Source organism: Rhineura floridana, chromosome 8 (genome assembly GCF_030035675.1).
Source record: "Rhineura floridana isolate rRhiFlo1 chromosome 8, rRhiFlo1.hap2, whole genome shotgun sequence".
Taxonomy (NCBI): Eukaryota; Metazoa; Chordata; class Lepidosauria; order Squamata; family Rhineuridae; genus Rhineura; species Rhineura floridana.
This window is the reverse complement of record NC_084487.1, coordinates 32,857,553-32,884,852: the sequence shown is the minus strand read 5'-3', so window position 1 is coordinate 32,884,852 and position 27,300 is coordinate 32,857,553. Positions and strand designations below refer to the sequence as shown.

At 44.4% G+C, this 27,300-nt stretch overlaps 1 protein-coding gene across 1 annotated transcript in view; it reads left to right on the top strand.

Moving 5' to 3' along the window:
- AKR1D1 (aldo-keto reductase family 1 member D1) overlaps nucleotides 1-26,455 on the top strand; it is a 92,010-nt gene extending 65,555 nt beyond the window's left edge. Inside the window, exons 4-10 of the mRNA XM_061638815.1 lie at nucleotides 1,252-1,368; nucleotides 11,907-11,984; nucleotides 13,730-13,852; nucleotides 19,152-19,261; nucleotides 20,493-20,658; nucleotides 22,604-22,686; nucleotides 25,934-26,455. Coding sequence (XP_061494799.1) covers nucleotides 1,252-1,368; nucleotides 11,907-11,984; nucleotides 13,730-13,852; nucleotides 19,152-19,261; nucleotides 20,493-20,658; nucleotides 22,604-22,686; nucleotides 25,934-25,976 — 720 coding nt within the window. The 3' untranslated portion in view covers nucleotides 25,977-26,455. The remainder of the gene's footprint in view (nucleotides 1-1,251; nucleotides 1,369-11,906; nucleotides 11,985-13,729; nucleotides 13,853-19,151; nucleotides 19,262-20,492; nucleotides 20,659-22,603; nucleotides 22,687-25,933) is intronic.
- Nucleotides 26,456-27,300: the final 845 nt, after the last annotated feature.

Genomic DNA, 27,300 nt, shown 5'->3' with positions numbered 1-27,300 from the left:
GGCCTTGACGCTTCGTCAGCTGGGGCCTTGACGCTTCGTCAGCTGGGGCTCCTTGACGCTTCGTCAGCTGGGGCTCCCTCTAGCTCATGGAGCAGGCTCCCTCGCTAGGTGCTCTGACTTTATATGTGTGGCATGTATTGGCATGACTCTTATCTCCCCAAATCCTAAAGACACATAGGCCAGATGTGCTAAACGCTGTGATCACTCAGGACTTTTCTTTCATTAGAGTGGAGTTTTGCCCAGCACCCACTCTTCATCCTTATACTCCAATGGGAAAAGTATGTCTTTTGGGGTCCCTTATGGTTTGTCTGATTGATTTTGACTAGGGTGGGATGCTGGAGCTAAACAGGGGTGGGGAAAACATGCGCAAACAACTGTTTAGTAATTCACCCTTACAACACTATGAACATGAGAAGAACCCTGCTGGATGAAACTAAAGACCAATCTAGTCAAGCACTGTGTTTCCTACTGTGGCCAACCAGATGTCTATGGAAGGCCCACAAACAGTTTCCAGGAACTGGTATTAAGAAGAATGCTGCCTCTGAACCTAGAGGAAGTATATAGCCATCATGACCAGCAGCCATTGATTGTCGTATCCTCCATGAAAAAAGAACAAAGAGTTTTGTGGCACCATAAAATCTAACAACTTATCATGGCATAAGCTTCCATAGGCTAAAATCCCCTTCATCAAATACATCAGTGGTGGGAAACCTCTAGCCCCTGGGTCGAGTTAGGCCCAACAGAAGTCCTCATTTGGCCCACAAGGCCATTTTCTCCAAGTGATGGCCATCTGCCCCACAACTGATGTCATACATGACATATATGACATCAAGTGTGCAGCCAGTAAAGATGCAGCTGCAAAGGAACAAGCAGAAACCTTAAACTGTGGTCTCCGATTGGGAACTCCAGGGTGTAGCTGATCCTTGCCAAAAGCAGAGCTTGAAATCACTATTGATCAGCTGACTTTAAGCATCCTGCTTAAGGCAGGGATCTTCCTTTGCAGCATGGTTTGAACTCAAGCCATGCTGAACAGGAAAAGTGGATCACCTGACATTAAGCACTCATGATGACTGTTGTTACCATGATTGTTTGAGGAGAATTCCTCAGAGACCACCATACCTTAGTTTTTGTTCCAATCCTGCTATTTATAATTCTCCAATTCTAATCCAATGGTAACTTTCTGTGGTTAATTTTTGTCCATGTGGTCAAAATGTCATCTAATTTATTTGTTTTCTTCCTTCTTTCCCCAAGTTGTGGAACACATGTCACCCACCAGAACTGGTGCGCCCAACATTGGAGAAGACATTAAAGATCTTGCAGCTGGACTACGTTGATCTCTACATTATTGAGCTGCCAATGGCTTTCAAGGTAAAGAGGAGAATTGTGTTAGAGCTCCTCCTAGTGTGTTCCAGTCTGAACTATGAATACCTGGAGTAAACTTCACATTTACAGACCAGAGTGGCTGCTGACGCATCACCCACCCACCCCCGCCCCCCAAAAAGAGGGGAGGCAGATTTGCATAAAAATTCCATCTACTCATTTGTATGTATAGATGCAAATTTAGAAATAGCGACTATATTTAAAAAGAAACAAAATACAGTAGGGCCCCTCTTTACAGCGCTTCAATTTACTGCACTTCGCTAATGCAGCGGTCTCAATTAGACACAATTAGACGAAAGCCCCACTAATACGGCGCTTGTTCCGCTTTTATGGCGGTTTTCGGGCATTGTGCGCCATTCTATTCAATGAGTTCCGCTTTTCAGCGGTTTTTGCTTTTCAGTGGGGGTCCGGAACATAACCCACCATATGAGTGGGGCCCTACTGTACATGTTACCATATTGGGGGAAAGACCAGGTGAGTTTTGTGCCATCTCATTCTGCTGTGTAGTTACTGTTGATGGGCAATTTCAAGGCCGTGCTCACCATTCTTAGTTCTTCACCTATAAAACAGATTTAGACAGGTGTAGTAGTTAAAGTGTTGGACTATGATCTGGGAGACCAGGGTTCAAATCCCCACACAGCCACGAAACTCACTGGGTGATCTTGGGCCAGTCACTGCCTCTCAGCCTCATGAAAACCCTATTCATAGGGTCGCCATGAGTCAGAATCAACTTGAAGGCAGTACATTTACATTTCAAAAAGAGGATGCCTTCAGACTGTTCTCTGACAGACCTCATGAAGCTATGCCTCATGGGCATAGCTCTTTTGACAGATTTTCATGGAAGATTAGGCTGAGTGGCTACTAGCCACAATGGGTATGTTTTGCACTGTCAAAGGCATGATGCCTCTGAATACTAGTTGCTGGGAATGGTACGTGGGGAGAGAGCTATTGCACTCAGGTCATGCTTATGGCCTTCCCATAGGCATCTGGTTGGCCACTGTGAGAACAGGAGGCTGGGCTGGTCCAGCACAGCTCTTCTTACATTCTTATGACCTTCAAATAGAGGACTATTTTCTGTGAAGTAGAACACATATGGCCACGCTATTTACAGACCATTATTTATTTATGTATTATTTTATTTATTTATTTATTAGATTTGTATCCCACCCTTCCTCCTAGCAGGAGCGCAGGGTGGCAAACAAAAGCACTAAAAACACTTTAAAACACATTAAAAACTTTAAAATATGTTAAAACAAAACATTTTTTTAAAAAAGCTTTAAAAACATCTATTTGTTTAAGGTTTAAAAACATATTTAAAAGCAATTCCAACACAGACTGGGATAAGGTCTCTACTTAAAAGGCTTGTTGAAAGAGGAAGGTCTTCAATAGGTGCTGAAAACAGGGCGCCTGTCTAATATTTAAGGGGAGGGAATTCCAAAGGGTAGGTGCCACGACACTAAAGGTCCATTTCCTATGTTGTGCAGAATGGACCTCCTCATAAGGTAACTGCAGGAGGCTCTCACCTGCAGAGCACAGTGATCGACTGGGTATATAAAGAATGAGACTGTCTTTCAGGTATCCTGGTCCCACACTGTATAGGGCTTGCTGTATAGGGCTTTGTACAGCAAAACGAGAACCTTGAAGTTGGTCTGGTAGCTAATGGGTTGCCAATACAATTCTTTCATTAGCGGGGTGAAATGTTGGTGATACCCTGCCCCAGTGAGCAGTTGTGCCACTGCATTTTATACCAGCTGCAGCTTCTGGACCAACCTCAAGGGCAGCCCCACACAGAGCATTACAGTTATCCAGCCTGGAGGTTACCAGTGCATGGACAACAGTGGTCAGGCTATCCCAGTCCAGAAACAGCCACAGCTGTCTTACCAGCTGAAGCTGGTAAAAGGTACTCCAGCCACTGAGGTCATCTAGCCACTGAGGTAATTTCTACCTCATAGGACAGAGACAGGGAACCTGTGGTCCGGATTACAACTCCCATCATTCCTGGCCATTGGCCATGCTGGCTGGGACTGATCGGAGTTGGAGTCCGACAACATCTGGAGGGCCACAGGTACCCCCATTGTTATTAGAGTTTGTAGGTGATCACCACTTGAATTGGATACCTGAAGGGCCAGAAACCATACATTTATGGGGGAGATTCAACAGCTGCTAATCAAAGTGGACTAGCCGGATAGGCATGATAGCCATGGATGTTCCAAAATAGCAATGCTAGGCTATTCCCCTAAACAGACAACAAGGAAGACATCTTTAATGAGGTACTTCCTGCTGCACTTCCTGTTTGCTTGATGTGAAGGGTGCTTCCACATGTTCCTCTAATGAGGAACAGTTGTTGGCAAAGTATTGTAAGCCACACTATTTAAAACATGCCTTTGGTTACAAAACCTTTCATTCTTTGCCTGAGTTTCTCCTTTCACTTGTGGAATGGTATTTTTCTTTTTATTATGGAGCTGCCTTGGAAGATTTTTTTTCCTTTTTAAATGTGAGGTATATATCCTTGAGATATATAAAATTTTAAAATGCAAGGCATTGTCTTCTAAAATGGCTGCATCACGAGCCTGGCAAAAAGCCTTCATTGCTCAAATTAGGAGACCTTCTTTTAATAGGAAAACACATAACCCGATGGAGTTGTGGGTGTTTTAAGTGTACATGAATCAAATGAAAAATTTGCTAAGGATTTTCTCAAGGAAAGATGTTAATCTTCAAAGCCTTTTATAGTACACTCAGCTGTTAACCAATGGCCATTACCACTTTCAGGAGAATAAATTTCAAAGATCCAAACTCCCAAAAATTTAATTTCAGAATTTTTTTACACACTAGCCAAATATACCAATGGATTTGCCAGATTATTAAAGTCCTATAGGGTTTGGGGACATAGGTATCTGGAGCTCTCCTTCAAGAAACTGATTGTTAAATTGTAGAGCCTTCTCTGAGTGTCCCCATCATCAGAGATGGCCAGAGGAAGGACCTCCCCTGCTCTATCTTTGGAACGTCCTCCCCAGAGAAGCTTGCCAGGTATATAGTCTAATTCAGAATCAAGTCCAGTTAAGAGTGGAATTTACTCCCAGATAGCGATGGCGAAGAAATTCTATTCTGTTCATATAAAGGCAAAACTATTTAATTCACACTTTCCGATACAATATGAGAATCAAAACACAGCCATGCTTTGAAAGTTGCACTTATCCGAATTTTGTGATGCAGTTTTCTTATCAAACAATGATTGCAAAAATGCATATGTTAGGGGGAAATGTACATAAAAATGAATATGTTTGTGAAAATAACATCCAAACATGCATTATAATAGGAAACACTGCTTGCAAAAATGTGTATGTTAGTCAAAACTGCATACCAACATGAATCTATTAGGAGAAATTCACACTAAATACTAACGAATTTAAATTGCAAGTTGCTGCAGAAAAGTGGAGAACTGAATTTAAGGCTGGGAAAATGAGAAACTGGGAGAACAGAAACTGACAGATTCTTCCATCCCTGCTCCCAAGTAATGTGTATATAGCAGCCTTTCCCAGCATGGTGCCCCCTAAAACAGGGATAGCAAAAGTGGTGCCCTCCAGATGCTGTTCGATTCCAACTCCCATCAGCCCCAGCCAACATGGCCAAGAGTCAGGGATAATGGAAGCTGTAGTCCAAAAACATTTAGAGAGCGCTGTGCTGGCTACCCCTGCTCTAAACATTTTAATCTACATATTCCAGATAGCACAACCATTGAATTGTAATCCAAAATATCTGGAAGACACCAGATTGGGATAGGCTGGTATATAGGATTGCAGTCTTAGTAGCTTTTAGGTTCCATCCAGTGACTTTTAACCTAGAATCATAGAATGGTAGAGTTGGGAGGGCCCTATAAAGCCCATCAAATTCAACCCCCTGCTCAGTGCAAGAATCCAGCTTAAAGAATATCCGACAGGTGGTTGTCCAGCTGCCTCTTGAATGCCTCCAGTGTTGGAGAGCCCACCATCTCCATAGGTAATTGATTCCATTGTCGTACTGCTCTAACACTTAGGAAGTTTTTCCTGATGTTTAGCCGAAATCTGGCTTCCTGTAACTTGAGCCCATTATTCCTTGTCCTGCATTCTGAGATGATTGAGAAGAGATCCTAGCCCTCCTCTGTGTGACAGTCTTTCAAGTATTTGAACAGTGCAATCATATCTCCCCTCAGTCTTCTCTTCTCCAGGCTCAACATGCCCAGTTTTCAGTCTCTCCTCATAGGGCTTTGTTTCCAGTCCCCTGATCATCCTTGTTGCCCTCCTCTGAACCTGTCTGCATCCTTCTTAAAGTGCGGTTTCCAGAATTGGATGCACTACTCAAGATGAGGCCTAACCATTGCCGAATAGATGGGAACTAGTACTTCACGCAATCTGGAAACTACACTTCTGTTAACGCAGCCTAAAATAGCACTTCCCTTTTTTTGCAGCCACATCACACTGCTGTCTCATATTCAGCTTATGATCATCAACAATTCCAAGATCCTTCTCACATGTAATATTGCTGAGCCAAGTATCCCCCATCTTATAACTGTGCATTTGGTTTCTTTTTCCTGGGTGTAGAACTTTGCATTTATCCCTGTTAAATTTCATTCTGTTGTTTTTGGCCCAATGCTCCAGCCTATCAAGATCCCTTTGAATTTTGTTTCTGTCCTCCATCGTATTAGCTATCCCTCCCAATTCTGTATCATATGCAAATTTGATAAGCATTCCCTGCACCTCTTCATCCAAGTCATTGTTGAAGAGCACTGGCCCCAGGACTGAGCCCCGTGGTACCCCGCTCATTACCTCCCCCCAGTTTGAGAAGAAACCATTGATAAGCACTCTTTGAGTATGATTCTGTAGCCAACACTGGATCCACCTGATAGTTGTTCCATCCAGCCCATATTTAGCTAGCTTGCTAATCAGAATATCATGATGCACTTTGTCAAAAGCTTTGCTGAAGTCGAAATATATTATGGCCACAGCATTCTCACATTTCTACCAGGGAGGTTACCCGATCAAAAAATGAGGTAAGATTAGTCTGGCAGGATTTGTTCCTGACAAATCCATGTTGGCTTCTACTAATCACTGCGTTGTTTTCAAGGTGCTTACAGATTGATTTACAATCTGCTCCACAATTTTTCCAGGGATTGATGTAAGGCTGACTGGTCTGTAGTTCCCAGGTTCCTCCTTTTTGCCCTTTTTGAAGAGAGGCACAACATTATCCTCCTCCAGTCATCTGGCACTTCACCCATCCTCCAAGATTTTGCAAAAATTATAGACAATGGTTCTAAGATTTCTTCAGCTAGTTCCTTCAATACTCTAGGATGCAGCTCATCGGGCCCTGGAGATTTGAACTCATTCAAAGTGATTAGGTATTCCTTGACCTACCCAGAACTTTTAAAGTATTTGCTTGCTATTGCTTTTCTGTACATTTTATCTGCTGGTGCTACCATGTTATCTGCTCTGCTGCTTTTAAATGGCTTTTTAAAATGTATTTTAATCTATTTAATTTTTCTAAGCCACCTTGAAAATTGTGTAGTTGAAAGTCGGGATAGAAATCTTTTCAATTAGCAACCCATTCATTCCTCTCTCCTTTTCCTCATACAACACCACCTGGTGGCAGCACAGGACTGAGCAAGCTGAGCACAAGCTTAGGTGGGCCAACATTGCCTACAGACCTCACATTGGCCGCCCCAACACCAACAATATTTGTTGACAAATATTTCACAGATTCCTGTCACTTGATTTTCACACACATACCCTTGATGAGTGGCAGCTGAAGTGTGCACCAACTCAACAATTTTTGATGGTGTTTGAGTCAACATGGAAGTTCTGCCTGTGATGTTATCTTGATGCCTCTTGATACACCTTCACATCTGCAAGTTTCCACTTGATGTTGCGGTCAAGTCATAAGCATGCATGTGTGAAATGAGCCTTTGCTACGGTCATTCGGTGTTGCCATTCTTTCCCGTCTGTCAAATGATGGTAAGAACTAATAAAAGATTGCTTTTGCTCTGAAAGTGGCTGCTCCTGTTGAACTCCTGCAAGCTATAACACTGCAGCTGCCGCAAAATGCAGCGGCACAACTGCTCACTGGGGCAGGGTATCGCCAACATGTTATTCTGCTGCTAAAAGAATTGCACTGGCTGCCCATTAGCTACCAGGCCAAGTTCAAGGTTCTGGTTTTGATGTACAAAGCCCTGTGCAGCTTGGGATCAGGATGTCTGAAAGATCATCTTACCCCTTATATACTCAGTTGATCACTGCGTTTTGTAGGTGAGGGCATTCTGTAGATACCATCTTATCAAGAGGTCCATTTTGCACAACATAGGAAGCGGACATTTAGTGTTGTGGCACCTAACCTTTGGAATTCCCTCCACTTAAATATTAGACAGGTGCCATCTCTGTTATCGTTCTGGTGCCTACTGAAGACCTTTCTTTTGTAACAAGTCTTTTAATTAGAAACCTTATCCCAGTGTTGAGTCTGTGCTGGAATTGTTCTAAGATGTTTTAAAAGGTTATTTTTTAAGATGTTTGTTTAATATGTTTTTAAAGATATTTTGTGTTAATATGTTTTAAAGTCTTTCATTTTTCAGTTGTTTTAAAGTGTTTTAAGTGTTTTTGCTTGCCACCCTGGGATCCTTCTTGGAGGAAGGGCAAGATATAAATTTAACTCATTAACAGGGCCGGCGCCAGGCGTGACTGGGCCCTTGGGTGCCACCCTTCCTTGGAGCCCCTGCTCCCAGCCCACCCACCCCCTCAAACCATGCAGGACCGCTCCACCTACCTCCTCTCTCTTTCTGTGAATGCCTTGCATGCTAGGCACACATGTCACTGTCATCAACCAAGATGACGGTGGAGGCTTCTCTAAGGGACTTATACCCCTGCTGCTATCTTTGTTGATGGCACTCATACATACTACGCTGCGTGTGCACTCATGCCTGCCATCAATTAAGATGGCGGTGGGGCATCAGCACCTTAGAGAAGCCTCTGCTGCCATGTTGGTTGATGGCAGCTGCACACACAGCACGCAGAGCATTCACAGAAAGGAAGGAGAGGTAGGTGGAACTGGTGGGCACCGCAAGCCTGCACGATCTGGGGGGGGGAGTGGGAGCTCCATCTCTGCGATCTGTGGCAGGGTCAGGAGTCAACCCTGCCAAGGATCGCAGAAGGGGACAGCTACCCCCACACCCTATGGAGGGGCCCTTAAGGGCCGCTCTAGGCCACAGGAGCCCTCGGTCAGGTCCCAACCTTGCTGCACTTTGATGCTGACCCTGTTGCAGTTTAAGAATGTACCTATAGCCAATAAATACTTCTATCAAACTCTAAAAAGCAGGGAAATTGGGCAGCTATAGTGAATGCACCAGTGGAACAGGAGACCTGACCTTCTCTCTGAGATAATGTACTACCCTACTACCCTACAAATTTGTAAGAATTCAAACACAGTTTAGCTTGGTCTTTTACAGTCCAATCCACTTCCTGTGTAGCTTGGAAGAGTTTGGTAACATGTGCCTCTGAGGATATGGTGAGTGGTGGCAAAAAACACAAGATTTTTTTTGCCTATTAGTGAATTTTTCTGCTTTTTAATCTGGGAGGTAAAAAATGGGATCCTGTGCAAATTTGCTGAGAATGGATTGATCATTTGGATGCTTATTGAGTTCAATGGGATTTACTCCCCTGCAATCAAGCTTTAAATAGGTGGAACTGACCATGGGGAGATGGGGAGGGGAGGACGAGGAAGTGCCAGGGGGAGGGGAGGAGAGGGGAGGGAGGGGAGGAGAGAGGGGAGGAGGAATGGCGGAGGGGAGGAGAGAGGGGAGGAGGAATGGCAGAGGGGAGGAGGGAGATAGGAGCAGGCAGGAGGAGAAGGGGAGGAGGGCAGGTTTGATCATTTGCATGCTTATTGAGTTCAGTGGGATTTACTCCTGTGCAATCATGCTTAGCATATGTAAAACTGACCGGGGGGAGGAGAAGGGGGAGGGAGGGCTGGAGTGGGCAGGGGAAGAGGAAGAAGAAACAGTTGAGGGGAGGAAGAAGGGAGGAGGATGGGAGAGGAGTGGGGAAGAGGGGTAAAGGAGAGAGAGGGAAGGAGAGGAGAGAGGGGGAGTGGAAAGGCAGGTCTGATAATTTGTGTGCATATTGAGTGGGATTTACCTCCATTCAATCATTCTTAGAATAGGTAAAACTGACCACGGTGGATGAGGAGGAGGGGACAGGCGAGGGAAGGAGGAAATGAGGGGAAGGAAGGGTAGGGAGGGGCAAAGGGAGGAGGAGGGAAGGAGGGCAGGTTTTATCATTTGCATGCTTTTTGAGTTCATTGGGATTTACTCCTATACAATCATGATTAGGACAGGCGAAACTGACCTGGGAGAGGGGCAGGGAGGGGGGAGGAGCGGGAAGGGGAAGAAGGGGGAGGAGATTGGGTGGGCGGCACTGGGCAGAGGGGAAGCCCCTTTCCTTTCCAAAAGGAAAACATTGTGAACAGTATCTTTTCAGGCTTTCCCCCACCTTTTTATTCTACAGCAGGCACATGTAGCCTCCCAACCAAATTTAAACCAAAGCTGTCACTGGCCATATCCACACCAGACCTTTATTTCACTTAAGACAGTCAACACTTTCCCCAGAGAATCCTGGGAAGTGTAGTTTGGGAAGGGTGCTGAGAGTTGCTTGGAGAGGCCTGTTCCCCCCCACAGAGCTACAACCTTCAGAAGAGGGGCTGACTGTTAAACTACTCTGGACACTGTCTGGGGAATAGGAGTCTCCTAACAATATGAGTGAGTGACACATTCACTAGTCCTCAAGCATCCAGCATCCAGTACACATCATTCACAACAATCCTGTGAGGTAGAATGACACGGTTCAATTTTTTTAACCATCACAAGGTTACAGATTGAGCTTCATGGTTGCATATGCATTTATGCTGATGCATAGAAGGACATCACTTCCCCGGCTGCTGTAAAGTAAATGGCACCTTTGGGGGCAAATGGCTGGATTAGAGGGTAGGGGCTTAGCAGAGAAACCATAACAGGCCCTCAATCTGGATACAGCACAGCACTACACTTATGGTTCTACGGCTGCTTTCCCTTCACAATAAAAGTGGCACTATTAAGCACACTTTTTAGCAAGTATGATTAAGGGGTAGTTTGGTGCTTACACATAATCTGTCAAGCACTCATCCCTGCAGACAAACGACCCTTTCAAAGGACCATCCACAGTCATTAAGAAACATTAACATTATTTTGTCCAAATCCTAAAACTTCATCAGACCTGTGGCCCTGATTCAGTCATAGCAAGAGGAAGGGCATTCTGGCCTGGGCCCCTCCCATTATCTTAAAGGATCGAAAAGCACCAGGGAGGACACTACCCCCAGGAAGGAATCAGCCAAGCCTCAGCCCAACACTCATCCAGGGAGTTTCTTTCCCCCTACACTCTGCTTCAGCTGCAAGTTGCCCTGTGACAAGCAGTAGCCAGAGGTGTGTTCACATGTAACGTTCAACCAGTGTACAATCTGGGTACACAAATAGTTGAGCTGCACATTTGTACTATTATTCTCTTGTAACATCGAAGAAGTGTACAGGCAGTGTACCCATGTACACAAAAGTTGAGCTGTGCAAATCAACAAGTGTACACTCACGCAAACGCTTGTAAACAGCTTGTGCATGTCTTCAGTGTAATGTGTGAACAAGTCTGAGGGGAAGGGCACTCAGGCTTCTGCTGCTGGCAAAAGAAAAGGATATTATTATTGCTGTTTTTGTATCATTTTAGTATATTGTAAGTTGCTTTGAGGATCATTTTGATCAAAAGGTGGGGTGTAAATCTTTAAGGTAAATTAAACCTCACTTGAAGGCCAGGCCTACTCTTGGGAATCAAGGCAGCAAAACTTGCAACAGAAAATATGTTTTGTAATGTGAGGTCTCTGTTGACCATTGGGATTTCAGAATGAAATTTGATAAATGCCTTCAGGGAACAAAGGCACATCTCAGCTGCAAATGAGAGTCCAGCCTCCACATCCATTTCAAAATCTGCAGGATGGTGGTGGAGAGAAAACATAAAACAAACACAACTCACTCCAATTTCTCCCTGGACAACTGAGATACTGGAATGAGAACCTGGGTGTGCAAATTCAGGACACCATTTCATGTTCATGAGCTCCACCCATTCATGCACCTGTCTTCTACCATGTCTAGAAGCATGACAAGACTTGTCAGATACCTTGATTTACTAGGGTTTTTTTTTTGCAGGAGTTAAATCACTTCACTTTATAACCCAATACATATTTGGATTCTCACATTATTCAACTAGTGGACGAATATATATTTTCATCCACCTAATTAGAGATGTCTAGCAATATGTGCTTTTTTTGCAATGTAGTCACTTATCACTTGCTTCTACACACAACTTTCTGCCTTTCCAACAAGCCCCAAAGGACCCTGCCCCCACCCTCACCTCAGAAAGTAAAAACAAAATAGTTATGCATTGTGGATATCTCTTCCTCAAACTTGTGCTTATGTGTGTGTGTTTTTCCAGCCTGGAGAACGCATCTACCCAAGGGATGAAAATGGGAAATGGATGTACCATGAGACAAACTTATGCGCCACTTGGGAGGTGAGTTCTTATGAGGCTTCGGTATGACCATAATCCTTGCATCTCCTAAGATAAGGGATGGATGGATGTCAGGCTCCTTCCTCAGGGAGTCCAGGCTCCCTTTACTTTGGTTTTTCTGGCCTGGCTGTCTGAGCAACTATTTGGGTGGGTCTGGATTTATGCCACTGTTCTAATTTCCCACAGTGCTCTCAACCTAGTTTTGCTCTGAGGGTTTGTGGGAAATTTAGAGGGCAGCAAGAAATACTTCAGCTGCTCAGAGATACTTGGGATACTGCCAAGTATCACCAGGCACTTTATCCTCTTAAATTTAGAGATGGACCCAAAATTAGCTATGCAGGCCTGCTTGTGATCTTTATAAACAATGTGGACTGGTACGCAAAATGGCCTGAGTAAATAAAAAAAACAATTCTTGGAGCACCATTACTGGGTCTCTAAGAATGGCCAACCAGATGCTCTTAGGAAGCAGAGGACAATGGAGTTAGGTATCCTTGTTGATTTGTCCCCAGCATCCAATAATCATTCTTGGAAGGGGGAGGGAACTGAATGTTCCTCTGAAAAGGCTGGGCAGGTGGAAGAAATGCATGAGAAATTGAATGTTCATAAGAAACTGGGGCAGGGGGTTGTGACCTCTCCCCATTGGCCCATCAAGGCAGGAAAGGAGCCTGGAGGAAATCCTCAGAAAAGATAATGAATGCTGGGCTTTAAGCTAGAGACCTGCCCCTTTAAGGCCTTCCACCCCCAAGGAAGAGGTGGACCCGGAGACATAACGGCGTCAGGCAAGTCCCAGATGTCCTTAGGGCAAGTTGCTCATTTTGGAGCTTTCCACGGTGCTGCTTTGCTCCCTATTGTGCCCTGTGGGCTTCTAGTCAAGGTCACTTAGGTAACACCATAATGGTACTCCTGGCCTAGTCAATTTTGCACTGTAAAATATGCCAGGTGAGTGCATATGTGTTAGTTCACCCACCCTTTGAATGAATGAATGAAATAAAGCAAACATTTATAAAACCAGTTCCCCAAGTGCTCCAGACACTGGATGTGGGGTGAGGGAATCTGAGGTGAAAGTGTGATGCTTTGCACTAGTGGAGGCTTGTCCATTAGGGCAAACAGGGCACTGCCCCACCAACCTTAGCCTGCCCTTAGCCAGCCCCACCTGCCTGCCAATTCAATTCAATTCAATTCTTGCATCCAGCCCAGGAGGTGGCACTGCCTGGCAGTTTCCTCCTCTTAGGTCTCCCTGTTGCCCATTGTAGAACTCGGCAGGGAGGAGGGTGGCGGAAGGGGTGGTGGACTAGAATGAGTTAGCACTGCCTGCCATTGGCTCTGGCTCCAGCTACTGTTGGCCTCCCTGCCTTCTGCCCAATGGGTACCAACTACCACAGCTTTTCACTGGCAATGTAATTTAGGACCTTACTGTTTTCCCTCTCCTCTGCTCTTCCCTCCATCATTACTCTCTCTTATTGCTCCCCATATTAGACTCCTCTTCCAACTTCTCCTTTCCTTTCTTCTGCTATGTAGAACTTGTATTTCCTTCTTGTATTTCCTCATTTAAGTTCTTGCTCAAAGGTCTTCAGCAAACTTTTTGTGTGTGTGTGCACGTGGGGAGTCCTTCCTGGGCTTCTCCTGGCCTCCTCTACGTCTTGTTTTTTCACTGCCACTACTCAGTCCCCTCCTTCCCTCCTTCAGGAATTGCTGCACATTCACTACATGGCTGCATTCCCATTATTTTGTCTGCTTCATCCTGACAGGCTTTGGAAGCCTGTAAAGATGCTGGGCTGATGAAATCCATTGGGGTGTCCAACTTCAACCGTAGGCAGCTGGAGATGATTCTGAACAAACCAGGACTTAAGTATAAGCCTGTGAGCAACCAGGTAATGGTGACAAGTAGATGATCAGTGAGCATTGTGGTGTTGATGTTGCTTTCACATCTGACATGCAACATATGCATTTGGTCATGGGTGTCACATCAGAGTGCCGAAACATCTTGCACGGAGCAGCTGTAGGACTTAGCAGCTGTGTTAGAAGAACTACTCAGTGGTGAGCATGTTTACTCTTTCACCACCACTCCTTCCTCATCTATAATTTCCTTCCAGCTTTGCCTCCCTTCCTCCTTAAAACTGAGATATATCTTACCCAACATGACTTCTCCCCACCACCACATTCATGTCTCTGCATCCACCCCCATTCCACTCATATGGCTCTACCTAAATAAGGAGAGCCCTGCTGGATCAGATCAATGGCTCATCTAGTCCAGCATCGTGTTCTCACAGTGGCCAACTGGATGCCTCTGGGAAGCCTGCAAGATGGAAATGGACTGCTCTCAAGTTGATCCCGACTTATGGCTACCCTATAATGGTAAGTGGGATTCAGAAGGGGTTTACCATTGTCTCCCTCTGAGGCTAGTCCTCCTCCACTGGCTAGGGCCTGCTCAGCTTGCCACAGCTGTACAAGCCAGCCCCTTCCTTGTCCGCAACTGCCAGCTGGGGGGCAACTGGGCTCCTTGGGACTATGCAGCTTGCCCACGGCTGCACAGGTGGCAGGGCACGTAACCCCTGAGCCACTCACTGTGGAGGTGACCTTTAGCTGGCCCTTTACACCCAGGAGACACAAGCAGGGATTTGAACTCCCAGACTCTGGACTCCCAGCCAGGCTCTCCTCCTCACTGTGCTATACCAGCTGCAAGCAGGTCTCAAATGCAACACCACTCTCTCCATTTGTGATACCTTCATCTCTCTCTCTGTCCCCCTCCCATAAACACACAAACACACACGCACGTTAACAAGCCTGTCCCTATTTTAGTCTGTGAACTGCTGGTTATGGGGATACCTCGATTGCTGCTGTTGTGAATTGTCATTGACTCTCCAGATAGGAGACAGAGAAGAGACTATAAGGCTGATCATAACTCTAAACTCTCAAATAGTTTTCTATGGAGTTATAAGACACAGTGAGGCAATCTCATCTCACGCTTAGCCTAACTTACCTTACTGTTTTGAGCATGAGAATATAATACTTTTAGGGGTAAGAAAGAAGGTAGGAGGGCACGAAGAGCAGCTGCTTGGCACCTACACAGAGGGAACAGATGTGGCAAAAATAAAGAGTTAGAAGTTCTGAGTTGGAGCTGGCTGGCACAGGAGTTTGCACTGCAGGCATAAGCAGGGCTAGCTCTCTAGCCCAGCAGGACTCTAGGGCACGGGCAGCTATCCTTTTTTCAGCCTGAGGGCTGCATTCAAGATTGGCCAACCCACAAAGGGCCACACGGCAGTAATGGCCACAGCCAAGACAATCAATCATGCACCATACCCACCATACATAAGACCTCCCTCACCACACGTGCACTCTCACTAAACATGCTATACATACAACATGCATGCAATACATGCTTATTATTATTATTAAATTTATATCCCACCATTCCTCCCAGTAGGAACCCAGGACGGCAAACAAAAACACTAAAAACACTCTAAAACATCTGAAAAACAGGTTTTAAAATATATTAAAACAAAACATATTTAAAAACGTCTTTTTAAAAAAAGCTTTAAAAACATTTTTTAAAAAGCTTTAAAAACATCTTAAAAAGCAGTTCCAACACTGATGCAGACTGGGATAAGGTCTCTACTTAAAAGGCTTGTTGAAAGAGGAAGGTCTTCAGTAGGCCCCGAAAAGATAACAGAGATGGTGCCTATCTAATATTTAAGGGGAGGGAATTCCAAAGGGTAGGTGCCACTACACTAAAGGTCCACTTCCTATGTTGTATGGAATGGATCTCGTGGTAAGATGGCATCTGCAGGAGGCCCCCATCTTCAGAGTGCAGTGATTGACTGGGTATATAAGGGTAGGATGATGATGATTTATTACCCACCCTTCACCCAAAGGTCCCAGGGCGGGTTACAACAATTTTAAAACACATAATTAAAAAGTTTAAAACAACCTAAACAAAGCCTAAATATGACTATGCACGCACAGGGACAGGCATATAGCATGCACACTCACACACACACCTCCAGGTTTAAACCTCTCTGCCCAGCCCAGCCCTGCAATGGAGAAATTGCCCTATCACAAGGATGGCGTGGGATAAGACATTTAAACCTGTCTGCCCAGCCCAACACTGTGATGGAGACTGATCGCCAAACGGCAGAGGCAGCTATTTCCCTCTTTGTCTGATCTGGCTTGCAGGCTGCAGCTTATCCACCCCTGTTCTAGGCTATCAGGCATCACCTGCTACCAGAGCCTTTTTAACTGGAAATGCTGGGAATTGAACCTGTGGCCTTCTGCAGGCCTTCTGTGGTCTGTTCTGCCACTGAGCTATGGTCCTACCCCATGAATGGGGGAAGGTACTTATGTACCCAGCACCATGTGCTCCAAGGAAGAAACGTAGGGTGTAAAATAAATAAATATCATTATTATGACATATTAAAGAAATGGGGAAAATATCATTTTCTTAAAGTACACTTACATTTAAATTTATATTATGAGAAAGCAAGAAAGGGAGGACCTTTGGAGCTTCCTGCATCTCATGCCTCCCAACCGTGGCATTTAAAATGGTGCTGATTTTTGGTGGTCTACACATCCAGCCATGCTTGAAAGAAGCCTCTGCTTACCAGGAAACAGTGCCTTGAGTCATAACTCTTGCCTCTTTTAAAGGGACTGTGCACCTGATAGCAGACAGGGCAGAAATGAATTAGGGTGGCTACTTAACAAAATACAATTGCCAAAAAATAAGAGAGGAAATGCATCACTACAAGAGATGACAAAATAGGATAGAGATTTGCATAAAATGTGCATAGGCTAATTTACATGTATAGATGCATATATAGAGAAAAATGAGTATAATTTCAATAGGAACATAAGAAGAATCCCGCTGGATCAGGCCAATGGCCCATCTAACCAACCATCTTGGGTGATGGCAGGCATGTGTGCTGATGCAGCAATGCAAGAGGTGGCATAACTGGGTGTATTTAAACATGCTCAGGGTTAGGGCCCTCTGCTGCAGTCTGGTGACAGCCCTGCCTCCAGGAACATAGGAAGTTGCCTTATACCAAGTCAGACCATTCGTCGGTCTAGCTCAGTTTTGTCTACACTGACTGACAGCAGCTTTCCAGGATTTCAGGCAGGGGTCATTCTAGATCCTATCTGGAGATGCTAGGGACTGAACCTGGGACCTTCTGCATGCAAAAGTACAATTACACCTCGCCATAATGGGGAAGACTGTGACCTGCATGCCTGCTCAGTCCGCATACAATGCCGCCCTGGGCTCCTGCTGGCAGGAAGGGCAGGATATAAATCAAATAAATAAATAATAAATAGTAATACTGGCAGAATGACCAGGTGTCCTGTGTGTCCAATCTGCTGTCCAGGTGCTCACTGTTGACTTCAAGGCCTCGCCTGCTCTCCCTTCTTGGGGTCTGTGACAGCCTTTCCTGGCTCTCCCTGTCAGGTTCCTACCTGCGCGTGGCTACTGCCTGTCACTAGGCACCACCAGGGAGTCCACCAGTCCGGACTGTCCTTTTTATTGTTTCTCTCCCCGCTCTAGCACAGATCTCAACAGATCCCCCTGCTAGGCAACCACCAGTCACGTCCTAATACTAGTATTCCCAGAGACTCTGAATACTGGTATTGTTATTCTCTTCACCGCTGCCACCATTTGTTACAGTTTCCCTTCAGCCTTGGTCATTACCTTACCCTCCCTTCTGGTCTGTGAAACCCCAGCCAAGGATCAGGCCTTTGGTAAACCAAATTAAGTATTTATTAAAGATAACAAAGCTAACAAGATTAACAAGATTTCTTCTTAAGGCACATAAGCATATGGTTTTACTCAATACTAATCCGAACTCCACCCCCCTCCTTCTCCACTCTCTCCTGGCAAACAACTCTCTAAACTCCACCAAGCAACCCACTCAGTTTCACCTCATCCACCCCCCAGATTCCACTCTCACTCTTCCTTTTATACGTTCAGCCATTTTAAACACTCAGCCAATCATCTAGCATTCTACTGCCCATTCACTCCCCCTCCTCTTTCACTCCACTTACCATGTATCTTCTAAACAACCAACACTTACCATATATACATTAATATAGGAACATCACAGGGTCGTCTTTCAATCAGACATGAATTGGGTAGCCCTTGGAGCAGAGGACATCTTCAAATAGAGGACTGTCCCCTACAGAGAGGTCCACCCTAGTAGGAAAGGCCACTCAAGAATGAATACAACCCATTCCTTTTTACAAGATGTTCATTTAACCCCGTTTCTTGATTAACAACAACTGTAAATGAGAGACTCTGAAGCTAAGAAAGCTGTGTCATCAAAAAAATAATTAAAAAAATTATAAAACGGCTATCTCGGAGACAAGCACTCTGCACTTTTTAGATAAAACCCACTGAGAGAAAGAGCTGGAAGACTGTTTTCTTGGCAATTGGATGAGGCCAGTTCCATCAGCTTAAGCTTGTAGTTGGAACATATTGCCTAGCCTAATTGAAGCCTTTCCCCACCAGCACTTCCAGAGGCTCTGGTGTGAGCAAAGAAGGGCTAGTGTGGAGTAGAACTTACGCTATACTGGGACTAGCGTTGCTGTAAACATCAGACACAATTACTCAGTCCCGGGATAAATTGGTACCACTCCATGGAACAGATACTTTTTATCTCTGAAATTTTTGGCCTGTGTAGATAGTTACCAGGGTCAACAAAAGTTTTCAGAAGCCTGAGGCAAACCAATTGTCTCCTTCTCTGCTCTGGATTTTCTCTGCAAGGCTATCGTAGCTTATCCAAGCCTATCATAGCTTTGCAAGGGATCTGTATTCATGGCAAAGCCTGTTGAGCAGGGATGGGGAACCTGTGGCCCTCCAAATGCTATTAAGGCTCCATCTGCCCCAGCAAGCCTGGCCATTGATCAGGGATGATGGGAGTTGTCATCCAGCAACATCTGAAGGGCCACAGGTACCCCATCTTAACTATAGCAGCATGGCTTCATTGTGTACTCTGGTGAGCTCCAGTCACTAGTTGAGTAATCAATACAGTTTGAAATGGTTGTGTGAAAATGAGAGGCAAGGACTTAATACTTTCCCCTCCAGCAGTTTTTCCGCTGAAAATTATCCCCCAAAAGCTGTAGGTACCTTAATGGCTCTTGCTGGTTCATTTTGTTCTGAATCCAGTCTTCTCTATTTTGCCTCTACAGATTGAATGCCACCCATATTTCACCCAGCCCAAACTTTTAGAATTTTGCAGACAGCATGATATTGTCCTTGTTGGGTACAGTCCTCTAGGAACATCAAGAGATGAGTCCTGGTGAGTGAGATTTTGGGTTTTGGAATATTGGCCAGGGGACCGGTGCCCCCCAAATATTGTTGGACTCCCAGTTTCCAACAGCCCCAGCCAGTGCAACCAGTGGTCAGGGATGATGGGAGTTGTTGCTGGGTGTGTTAGACAACCTTACCCTGTTACCTCTGCATCCAGGCTGTTGGGTTCATTTTGTCCTTCGGCTGCTTCATGTGTACTGCTTAGACTTAGGGCTTAGCCACATGGCAATTTACTGTGTATCTGGTGCTACTTGCATCCCCTTTTAATTTGCATGGTTCACATGACGTTACTGGCAAACAAGATATCACACAGTTTCTCCCCTGTAAATCCTACTAACCCAATCCTCTGATAATCTGAAAAGGGAAGGACAAAACATCTCCACTCCGTATCTCTAGGGCTTGCAGACACTGTGCTCCTGTGCTTTTAGGTGGGTGTATCCATCGTTCCCCTCTCCACGCCCACTCCCTCCTCCTCCCTTCTTTCATTTCATTTCCTGTGGGATGAAGAAAAACTTCAGCTTCTCTCTCCCATTCTGTAAACTTCTTTATGTTGCTGCAAACAGTGCCTTTATTTTCTTCCCCCCCCCAACTTGTGCACAAAAGCATAATGCTGCTCAAACCAAGATTTGTATTTCATCTGTATTGTACCAGTGAAAATACAAATAATCGCACTTCCAGGTTGTTGTTTTATAAAATGAAACTTACTGGTAGAACAAACTGAGCATACTTGGTTGCCAGGTAAACAGAGGGAGTGGAAATGTTAAATTAGAGGGCGTGGTCTTTAGCAAACTCTGTGATTGATGCTTCCCCTCAAGTGTGACTAGAAAACACTGTGTTTGCAGCTGGTATTGATCCCTTACCGTAGACAGTGCAAACAGAACTTTGAGGTACAAACAGCATCTTTAGCACGAAGTTATGCTCCCATGTGGATAAGCCCATACATATGTCTGAAATATGTGAGCATGCCCCCATGGTGCTCACCTGGTCCAAAGATCACTGGCATGTTCACACTGCATGGAGAGGAAAGGTGACTCAATTTAAGCATCAGCCTCATAATGCACTCATCTGGATAGTACATGCATTTAAAGTGATGGTTTCTAAAACCTGATAACAATTGGTTTGGTCTTGCTTCAGGCCTTTCCAACCCCCAGTAATTTTCTTTCTGCAATCAGGCTCATAAGAAAAATCTGCTTTAATTTCCCTTCCCTTTTTACACCCAGGGTAAATGTGACTTCCCCTCCATTATTAGAGGACCCCATCCTGAATGCAATTGGGAAAAAATACAAGAAGACAGCAGCCCAGGTGGCCCTCCGCTTCAACATCCAGCGAGGAGTAGTGGTCATTCCCAAAAGCTTCAACCCGGAGCGTATTAGAGAAAACTTCCAAGTAAGGTTTCAGAAAACACAATGTATGTAGCAAAACATCTGCCACTGTTTCTCCCCACCTCACTGGAAGGAAGCAACACCCGCTAGTCTTGCCTATACAAACAGCCTCCAAAAGAGGTTCTGTTTGCAAAACAGCATGAAAATCTCACACAATGAACACAACCTTCAATTTTATCAGACCAACCATGGACTTGGGGACCCACTATTTATTTTTATTATATATTTCTGTGATAGTATTCATTGGAGGCTAGTCCATTACAGCAGGTGGGGCATGGCCCCACCAACCTCAGCCTGCCCTCACCTGTCTGTCTTCATACTTGCAACCAGTCCAGGAGGTCAGTATCAGCTTCCTCCTCCTTAGTCTCATTGTTGCCCTTGGAAAACACAGCAGGGAGAAAGATGGGGACAAAACTAGAATTAGTTGGCTCTGCCTACCATTGGCTCTGGCTCCACCTGCTGTTAGCCTCCCTGCCTTCTACTCTACCAGGCCCAACAGGCATCAGCCACCACTGGTAGTATTGCAGCTGCCTAACATTGGCTCAGGATGCATCCCAGTTGTGGATCTTAACCCATCAGCTGAAGACCACAAAGATGCCTTTTACCCTAGGGTTACACTTCTTCTGGCCTAGGGAAGTCTGTAATGCCTTCTTCCACATACTGTGGCTCTTGAGGGACACATGTCTGTCCTTGCTCTAAAATAAGAAGTTGCTGGGGGTAGTGATGCCTCCCTGGTAGAGCAACTGAACCCTCCATAGCCACAACAGCTTTTTTGCTGTTGATGTCTGACAGAGTCCAAGGGAGCATTCTGCAAGCATCTTAGGGGTGGATCAGAGTAGGACTGAGATCTGGCTGGACCCAAAGCCTCCTCTGCTCCTGAGCACCCCTCACGGGGTGGGAAGTTCACCAGCCCTATAGCTTTTCCCCTTCCCATTGGAACCCACAGGAGGGAAAATAAAAAAGAGCAATTGGCAAGAAACGAAGTGGGGTGGGGGAAAAGCTATCCCTTCCTTAACTTACAACTGTTGAAAACCATTGTGTGCAAGGCTATATATACACACAGTATCTTGTATATATGTGCAGATGTCACACAGGCAAGAAATCGGATGTTGAATGTGTATGTGTGGATTTGCCTTTATTTATTATTTATTTATTTATTTATTAAATTTATATACCGCCCGACTAGCAATAGCTCTCTGGGAGGTGAACATAAAATAGCATAAAAATGCAATGAATAACAAAATAATACTAAAATACAATCATCAATCCAATACAATAAACATTTTAAAAAGTAAATCAGTGTAACTTAAAATGCTTCAGAGAATAGGAAGGTTTTGACCTGGCGCCGGAAGGAGAGCAGAGTCGGCGCCAGGCGTACTTCCTCGGGGAGACTGTTCCATAGTTCGGGGGTCACCACTGAGAAGGCCCTAGATCTTGTCATCACCCTCCGGGCCTCCCTGTGAGTTGGAACCCGGAGGAGGGCCTTCGTAGCAGAACGTAGTGCACGGGCCGGTTCATATCGGAAGAGGCGTTCCGCAAGGTTTAATCCTGGATACATAGGTAATTGCCTTATACTGCGTCAGACCACTGATCTTATCTAGATTAGTATTGTCTACACTGACGGACAGCAGCTCTCCAGGTTTTCAGACCAGGAATCTTTCCTAGCCCTACCTGGAGATGCCAGGTATTGAACCTGCAAACGTCTGCATGCAAAGCCATTGCTCTGCCACTCAGCTTGTGGCTCATAACTGATCTCACTCCACCACAAATTCTGCTATCATGTGCTCCTCCCCTGCTCCTTGGGGGAGAGCTGCAGGAATGACACTATGCCTGCTGTCCAGTATCCATCACATTTTAGGTCAGAGAATGGACACTGAAGACGCATGCTTAGACATCAGTTGCATAAATGGAGAATAACTGGGGTTTTTTTTCTTCCCTTTTCTGCTAAGATCTTTGATTTTTCCCTCACTGACAAAGAAATTAAGGACATCGAAGCTCTGAATAAAAATATCCGCTACGTGGAGATGTTAATGTAAGTGTGATTCTAGACATGCAGCGTCTGGAAGCATTAGTTGTACCATTGTGTATAATTATGGCTGCAACACCACTGTTTTGTATTCTTTAAACAAAGCTGGGGCCTTACCTGATTATTCTAACTCAGGATACAAATGTGTATCCAACTGGAGGAAGATGGGCCAGCTTTGGATAGATCTGGGGTCCGCATTGCTGGGCAGTTGCCAGTGTCTCAAGGGGACCCACTGCCAATCATCAAGGCCGATTACAATCACCTGGGGCTGGTGGTCTTCTTCATGCTGGCCAGTGATTGGTTTTTCTTTTCCTGGCACTGGAGCCCGGGCACTATGGCTGGCCTTTGCTATATATCATGGGCTCAAAGGCATTGTGGGGGATTAAAATGGCAGGCAGCAGCTTTCACCAGCTAGACTGGGTTTGTTTTTTACTAACATCGGAAACTACCTTATACCCTGAGTAAAGTAAGGACCGCGGCTGTGCTACTGGTTGCTGGCGAGTCCCTAGCGTGGCTCTTGTGTTAATCCTGAAACCTGAGAATATCCTCCGTGCGTTCTAGGAAATGTGGAAAACTGGTCACTTGCAATAAAGTTTTAGGAGAACTTCATATTATGTTACTTACATTTGGCTAGTTCTGGCCTAAGGACTCGCACTACTGAATTTTTTTATTGTCAAGTCTGCAGCAAAAATGGTCTTGGAAAAACAAATGCACCAGTAGATGCCAGCTTTAACATCATTGCTCCTGAGACTCCTGGAAGTCAGTCAGGATGTCAATGTCCTCTTACATAACCAGACAAGGGATCCAGGTTTGAGTCCCAGCAGTTTAATTAGAGGGGGCAGCCAGGTTTCAATTGGATTCCTGTCAGTGCAGTGGGGAACTGAGGGGGAGGGGGCAGAGACAACAAAAATTAAAGCCGGATAGATCTACCCTTTGGCAGCTCAAAGAGCTACATGCATGCCGTGTTTCGCTGCAGCTCTTACCACCTGTAGCCAGACCACGATGACTGAAAACCACATTTTTAATCTTAATAACTTTAGCTGACCACTTTTGTGTTAAGCCAGTGTACTCGTGGTTAACAAGACACAAACTTTGAATATGAGAGGGTCTTTCCGCAAAAAGTATCTTTTAACATATTTATACTTATTTTAAAATGAACCGTTCATGCTGACGTTTAAAACATGTGTTATGCACAGATTCCCTCCATCAGTTTGGGAAAGACAAAGTGGCATGTCCAGATACATCTGTCTTGCCTTCCATTTCTAAAATGGTGTATTTGAGGGGGAAGGGAGAGGTTTCTGTCTTGAGGCAGCAAACAGCCATATTTTAGATATTTGAAAATATTCTGTCCTGCCTTACAATTTAAAGAAAACATTCAGGGTGGCTTACAATACTTCAATAAATAAAATTTTAAATATGCAAAATATCAAGATACCTTCCATAACAAAAACACATTAAAAGCCCCATATACACAGCACCATAAAATTGTCCTATCACTGAATACTGGGGGAAATAAAAAATAGTCTTAGACTGAGAGCCAGTGTGGTGTAGTGGTTAAGGTGTTGGACTACGACCTGGGAGACCAGGGTTCGAATCCCTACATAGCCATGAAGCTCACTGGGTGACCTTGGGCCAGTCACTGCCTCTCAGCCTCATGAAACCCCTATTCATAGGGTCGCCATAAGTCGGAATCGACTTGAAGGCAGTACATTTACATTTACAAAACCTAAAAATGATTAAACTGTGTACTAGGCAAAGTTGGCACCAAAGCTGGCGCCAGTACTCAAAAGACCTTTTCCCCTATCGCTGTCCTCCTAATGCAGAGGTGGAGAACCTTTGGCCATCCAGATGCTATTGGTCTACAATGGAACAGAGGGCAGCATATGGAAGTCCCCTATCCAAGCTCTGGCCAGACCCAGACTTGCTTAGCTTGAGCAAGTTTGCCTGCATCATATCAATAGAGACCATGCTCAGGCTTCAAGAGCTAGAATGTTTTAAACACACAATGACAAATCTTTGTAACCTTAAATTGTCTTGTAGAAATGTAACTGTTAACACGATGTTTAAAGGGCAGTATTGTAATAACCTTTTTGAGACCAATCACAGTGTGGTATGTTAGCTTTCATATTACCTACGAAGACATTTTAAAAGGGAAGGAAAATATTTTTCTGGCAAAGGGCTTGGCCCTAAGTCCTACTCTGCTATTTGTTTCAGTTGTGAGGTGGTAATAAAGGAAGCTCTTGCCAACATATTGGGTTATATAGATGTGCCTTCTGCAAAAGATCCTAGGTTTTGCAAAGGTATGCACAGACAGAAGCCAATAGAATCTCTAGAAATACAAACACCTGCAATTATGAGTTTAGACGTTGAACTTCAGAGACCACCTCTCTAAAACATGCATTTTTATATTCTCTTTTTCCAGTTTAATCAGATTTATTAGGTGGTCTGAAGAGAACTGCCATTTGAAATCCTGTTGGGATATAACTACATGCACTGAGGTGGAGAGATGTTTTTCACATTTTCTGATAATATACTAGAATCTGTGATCATTCAATGAACCTGAATGGCAGGAGATTCAGGATGGGCAATAGGAAGTACTTCTTCAAATGCTGCATAGCTAAACTACAGAATTTGCTATCATAAGTGGTAGTGGTGACCGGCAGTTTAGGAGGTGTTAAAAGAGAATTTGACATTAATGGAGGATAAGGCTATCAATGGCTACTAGTTATGATGGTTATATGCTACCTTGTCAGAGACGTTATGCCTCTGAATAACAGTCGTTGAAGAGTACAAGTGAGAGTCCCGTTCCGGTCCTGCTTGTGAGTTCCCCATAGGCATCTGGACAGCCACTGTTAGAACAGTAGCCTGATCCAGCAAGGTTTTTCGTATGTTCTTATAGAGTACAGTCTACATGTGTCTTGCGCAAGCTCTGTTGAAAATAGCTGTGCTGTTGCACAGCTCTCATTCATTTCAATAAGTGGCTTGTGCAGACAAATATAGCAGTAGTCAACATCGTCTCTCCAGATGTTTTGGACCACAACTCTCATAATCATCTACCATAGGCCATGCTAACTGGGGCTGATGGGAGTTATAGTCCGAAACATCTGGATGGCACATTCTGGATCTAGATTCGGATCTGAATCTACCTATAGTAGATCATGCCAATAGCAAGTCTCTGGTCAAAGCTGGAGGAGTGCGTGGTTATTTATTGTGTTAGTTGTCACTCTTAATTGTGACTTCCAATTTGTTACAGGTGGCAGGACCATCCAGAATATCCTTTCCATGATGAATACTGAAAATGGTGCATCGGCTAGCTTGTGCTTGATTTTAGTAATTTTTGTTTGTTATCTTTTAGTTTTGAATTTAGTAACAGCACAACTTCTATCTTTCTACAAGGCACATGATTGTTCCTTCCCCAAACCGCAATGGTATATTCCATGAAGAATATGGAACTTAAAGCCCACCCAGAAGAGTATCTTCAATTCAGTGTCCAAACACAACTTTCTTGTGATTTACATAGTGATGGAAGAGAGCCAAAGGTTTGTTGTTGTTGTTTTTTAAGGTAGAGGAACTCTGTTTCTCTAGCTGCCTCAAACCTTGTTTTGTGTAGCAAACTTTAAAGAGTGTTTCGGGTTAAACCTTTGATGAACTTAAACTGTTGGAATGAAGGGCAGAAAACATAGTTATGAGGATGGCAATCATTTAAATCAAATCTGGATGTGACATTTGGAAGCAGCTTGTTTTTAAAAATAAATAAATGTGATCATCTTCTAGATCAGCATGTTCCCTAATCTTATGTTTTCTTGGCATTTGTGCCCATCTTATGTGTGTTTAAAAGGAATTATGGACCAAAGCCACCTTTAGAATGAAGTCAATGATCAGTTATAAAAGAGGACAGGGCTGGTGCCAGACTAGGGGTGGTGGTGGTGTACAATCCTAACAATGGGCCCTCCACCACCACCACCACCACCCCAACCATGGCAGAGCCCATCCCTGCTTGTGACAGCGGCCACCACATGCTTTATCTAGGTTATGGGTCTATGAAAATCTTAGATCTATGGGCAGGGACATTGCATTTTGGGTAACTTAAAATGGCATATGGTCACCACTAGGGATGGGGAGAAAATTAGATTTCATTAATTCACATTTTCCAAAACAATATGAGAATGAAAACACAGCCTTCGAAATTTGCACGTATCTGAATTTTGTGATGTAGTTCTCCAGTCAAGCAATGTTCACAAATATTCATATATTTGGGGGGAATATTAAGAGTGAATATATTAGTGAGCATAACATACAAAAATGAATTATATTAGGAGAAATTGCTTGCAAAATGTGTATATTAGTCAAAACTACCTACAAAAATGAGTTTATTAGGAGAAATCCATACTAAAATGATAAGAATTTTCATGAGGATTAAAAAAAAAAAGTTCTGCAGAAATGCAGAGAACTAAATTTAAGACTGGAATAATGACAAATGGAGATAACTGAAAGTGACAGATCCTTCCATCCCTAGCCACCACCTAGCCTGGGAGCTGAGCTTGTCTCCCATTCAAAAGCAGCACTGCTGTCTGGCACTGAAAAGCATCTGGGCACCTGGCAGGGAGGGCAATAAATGGC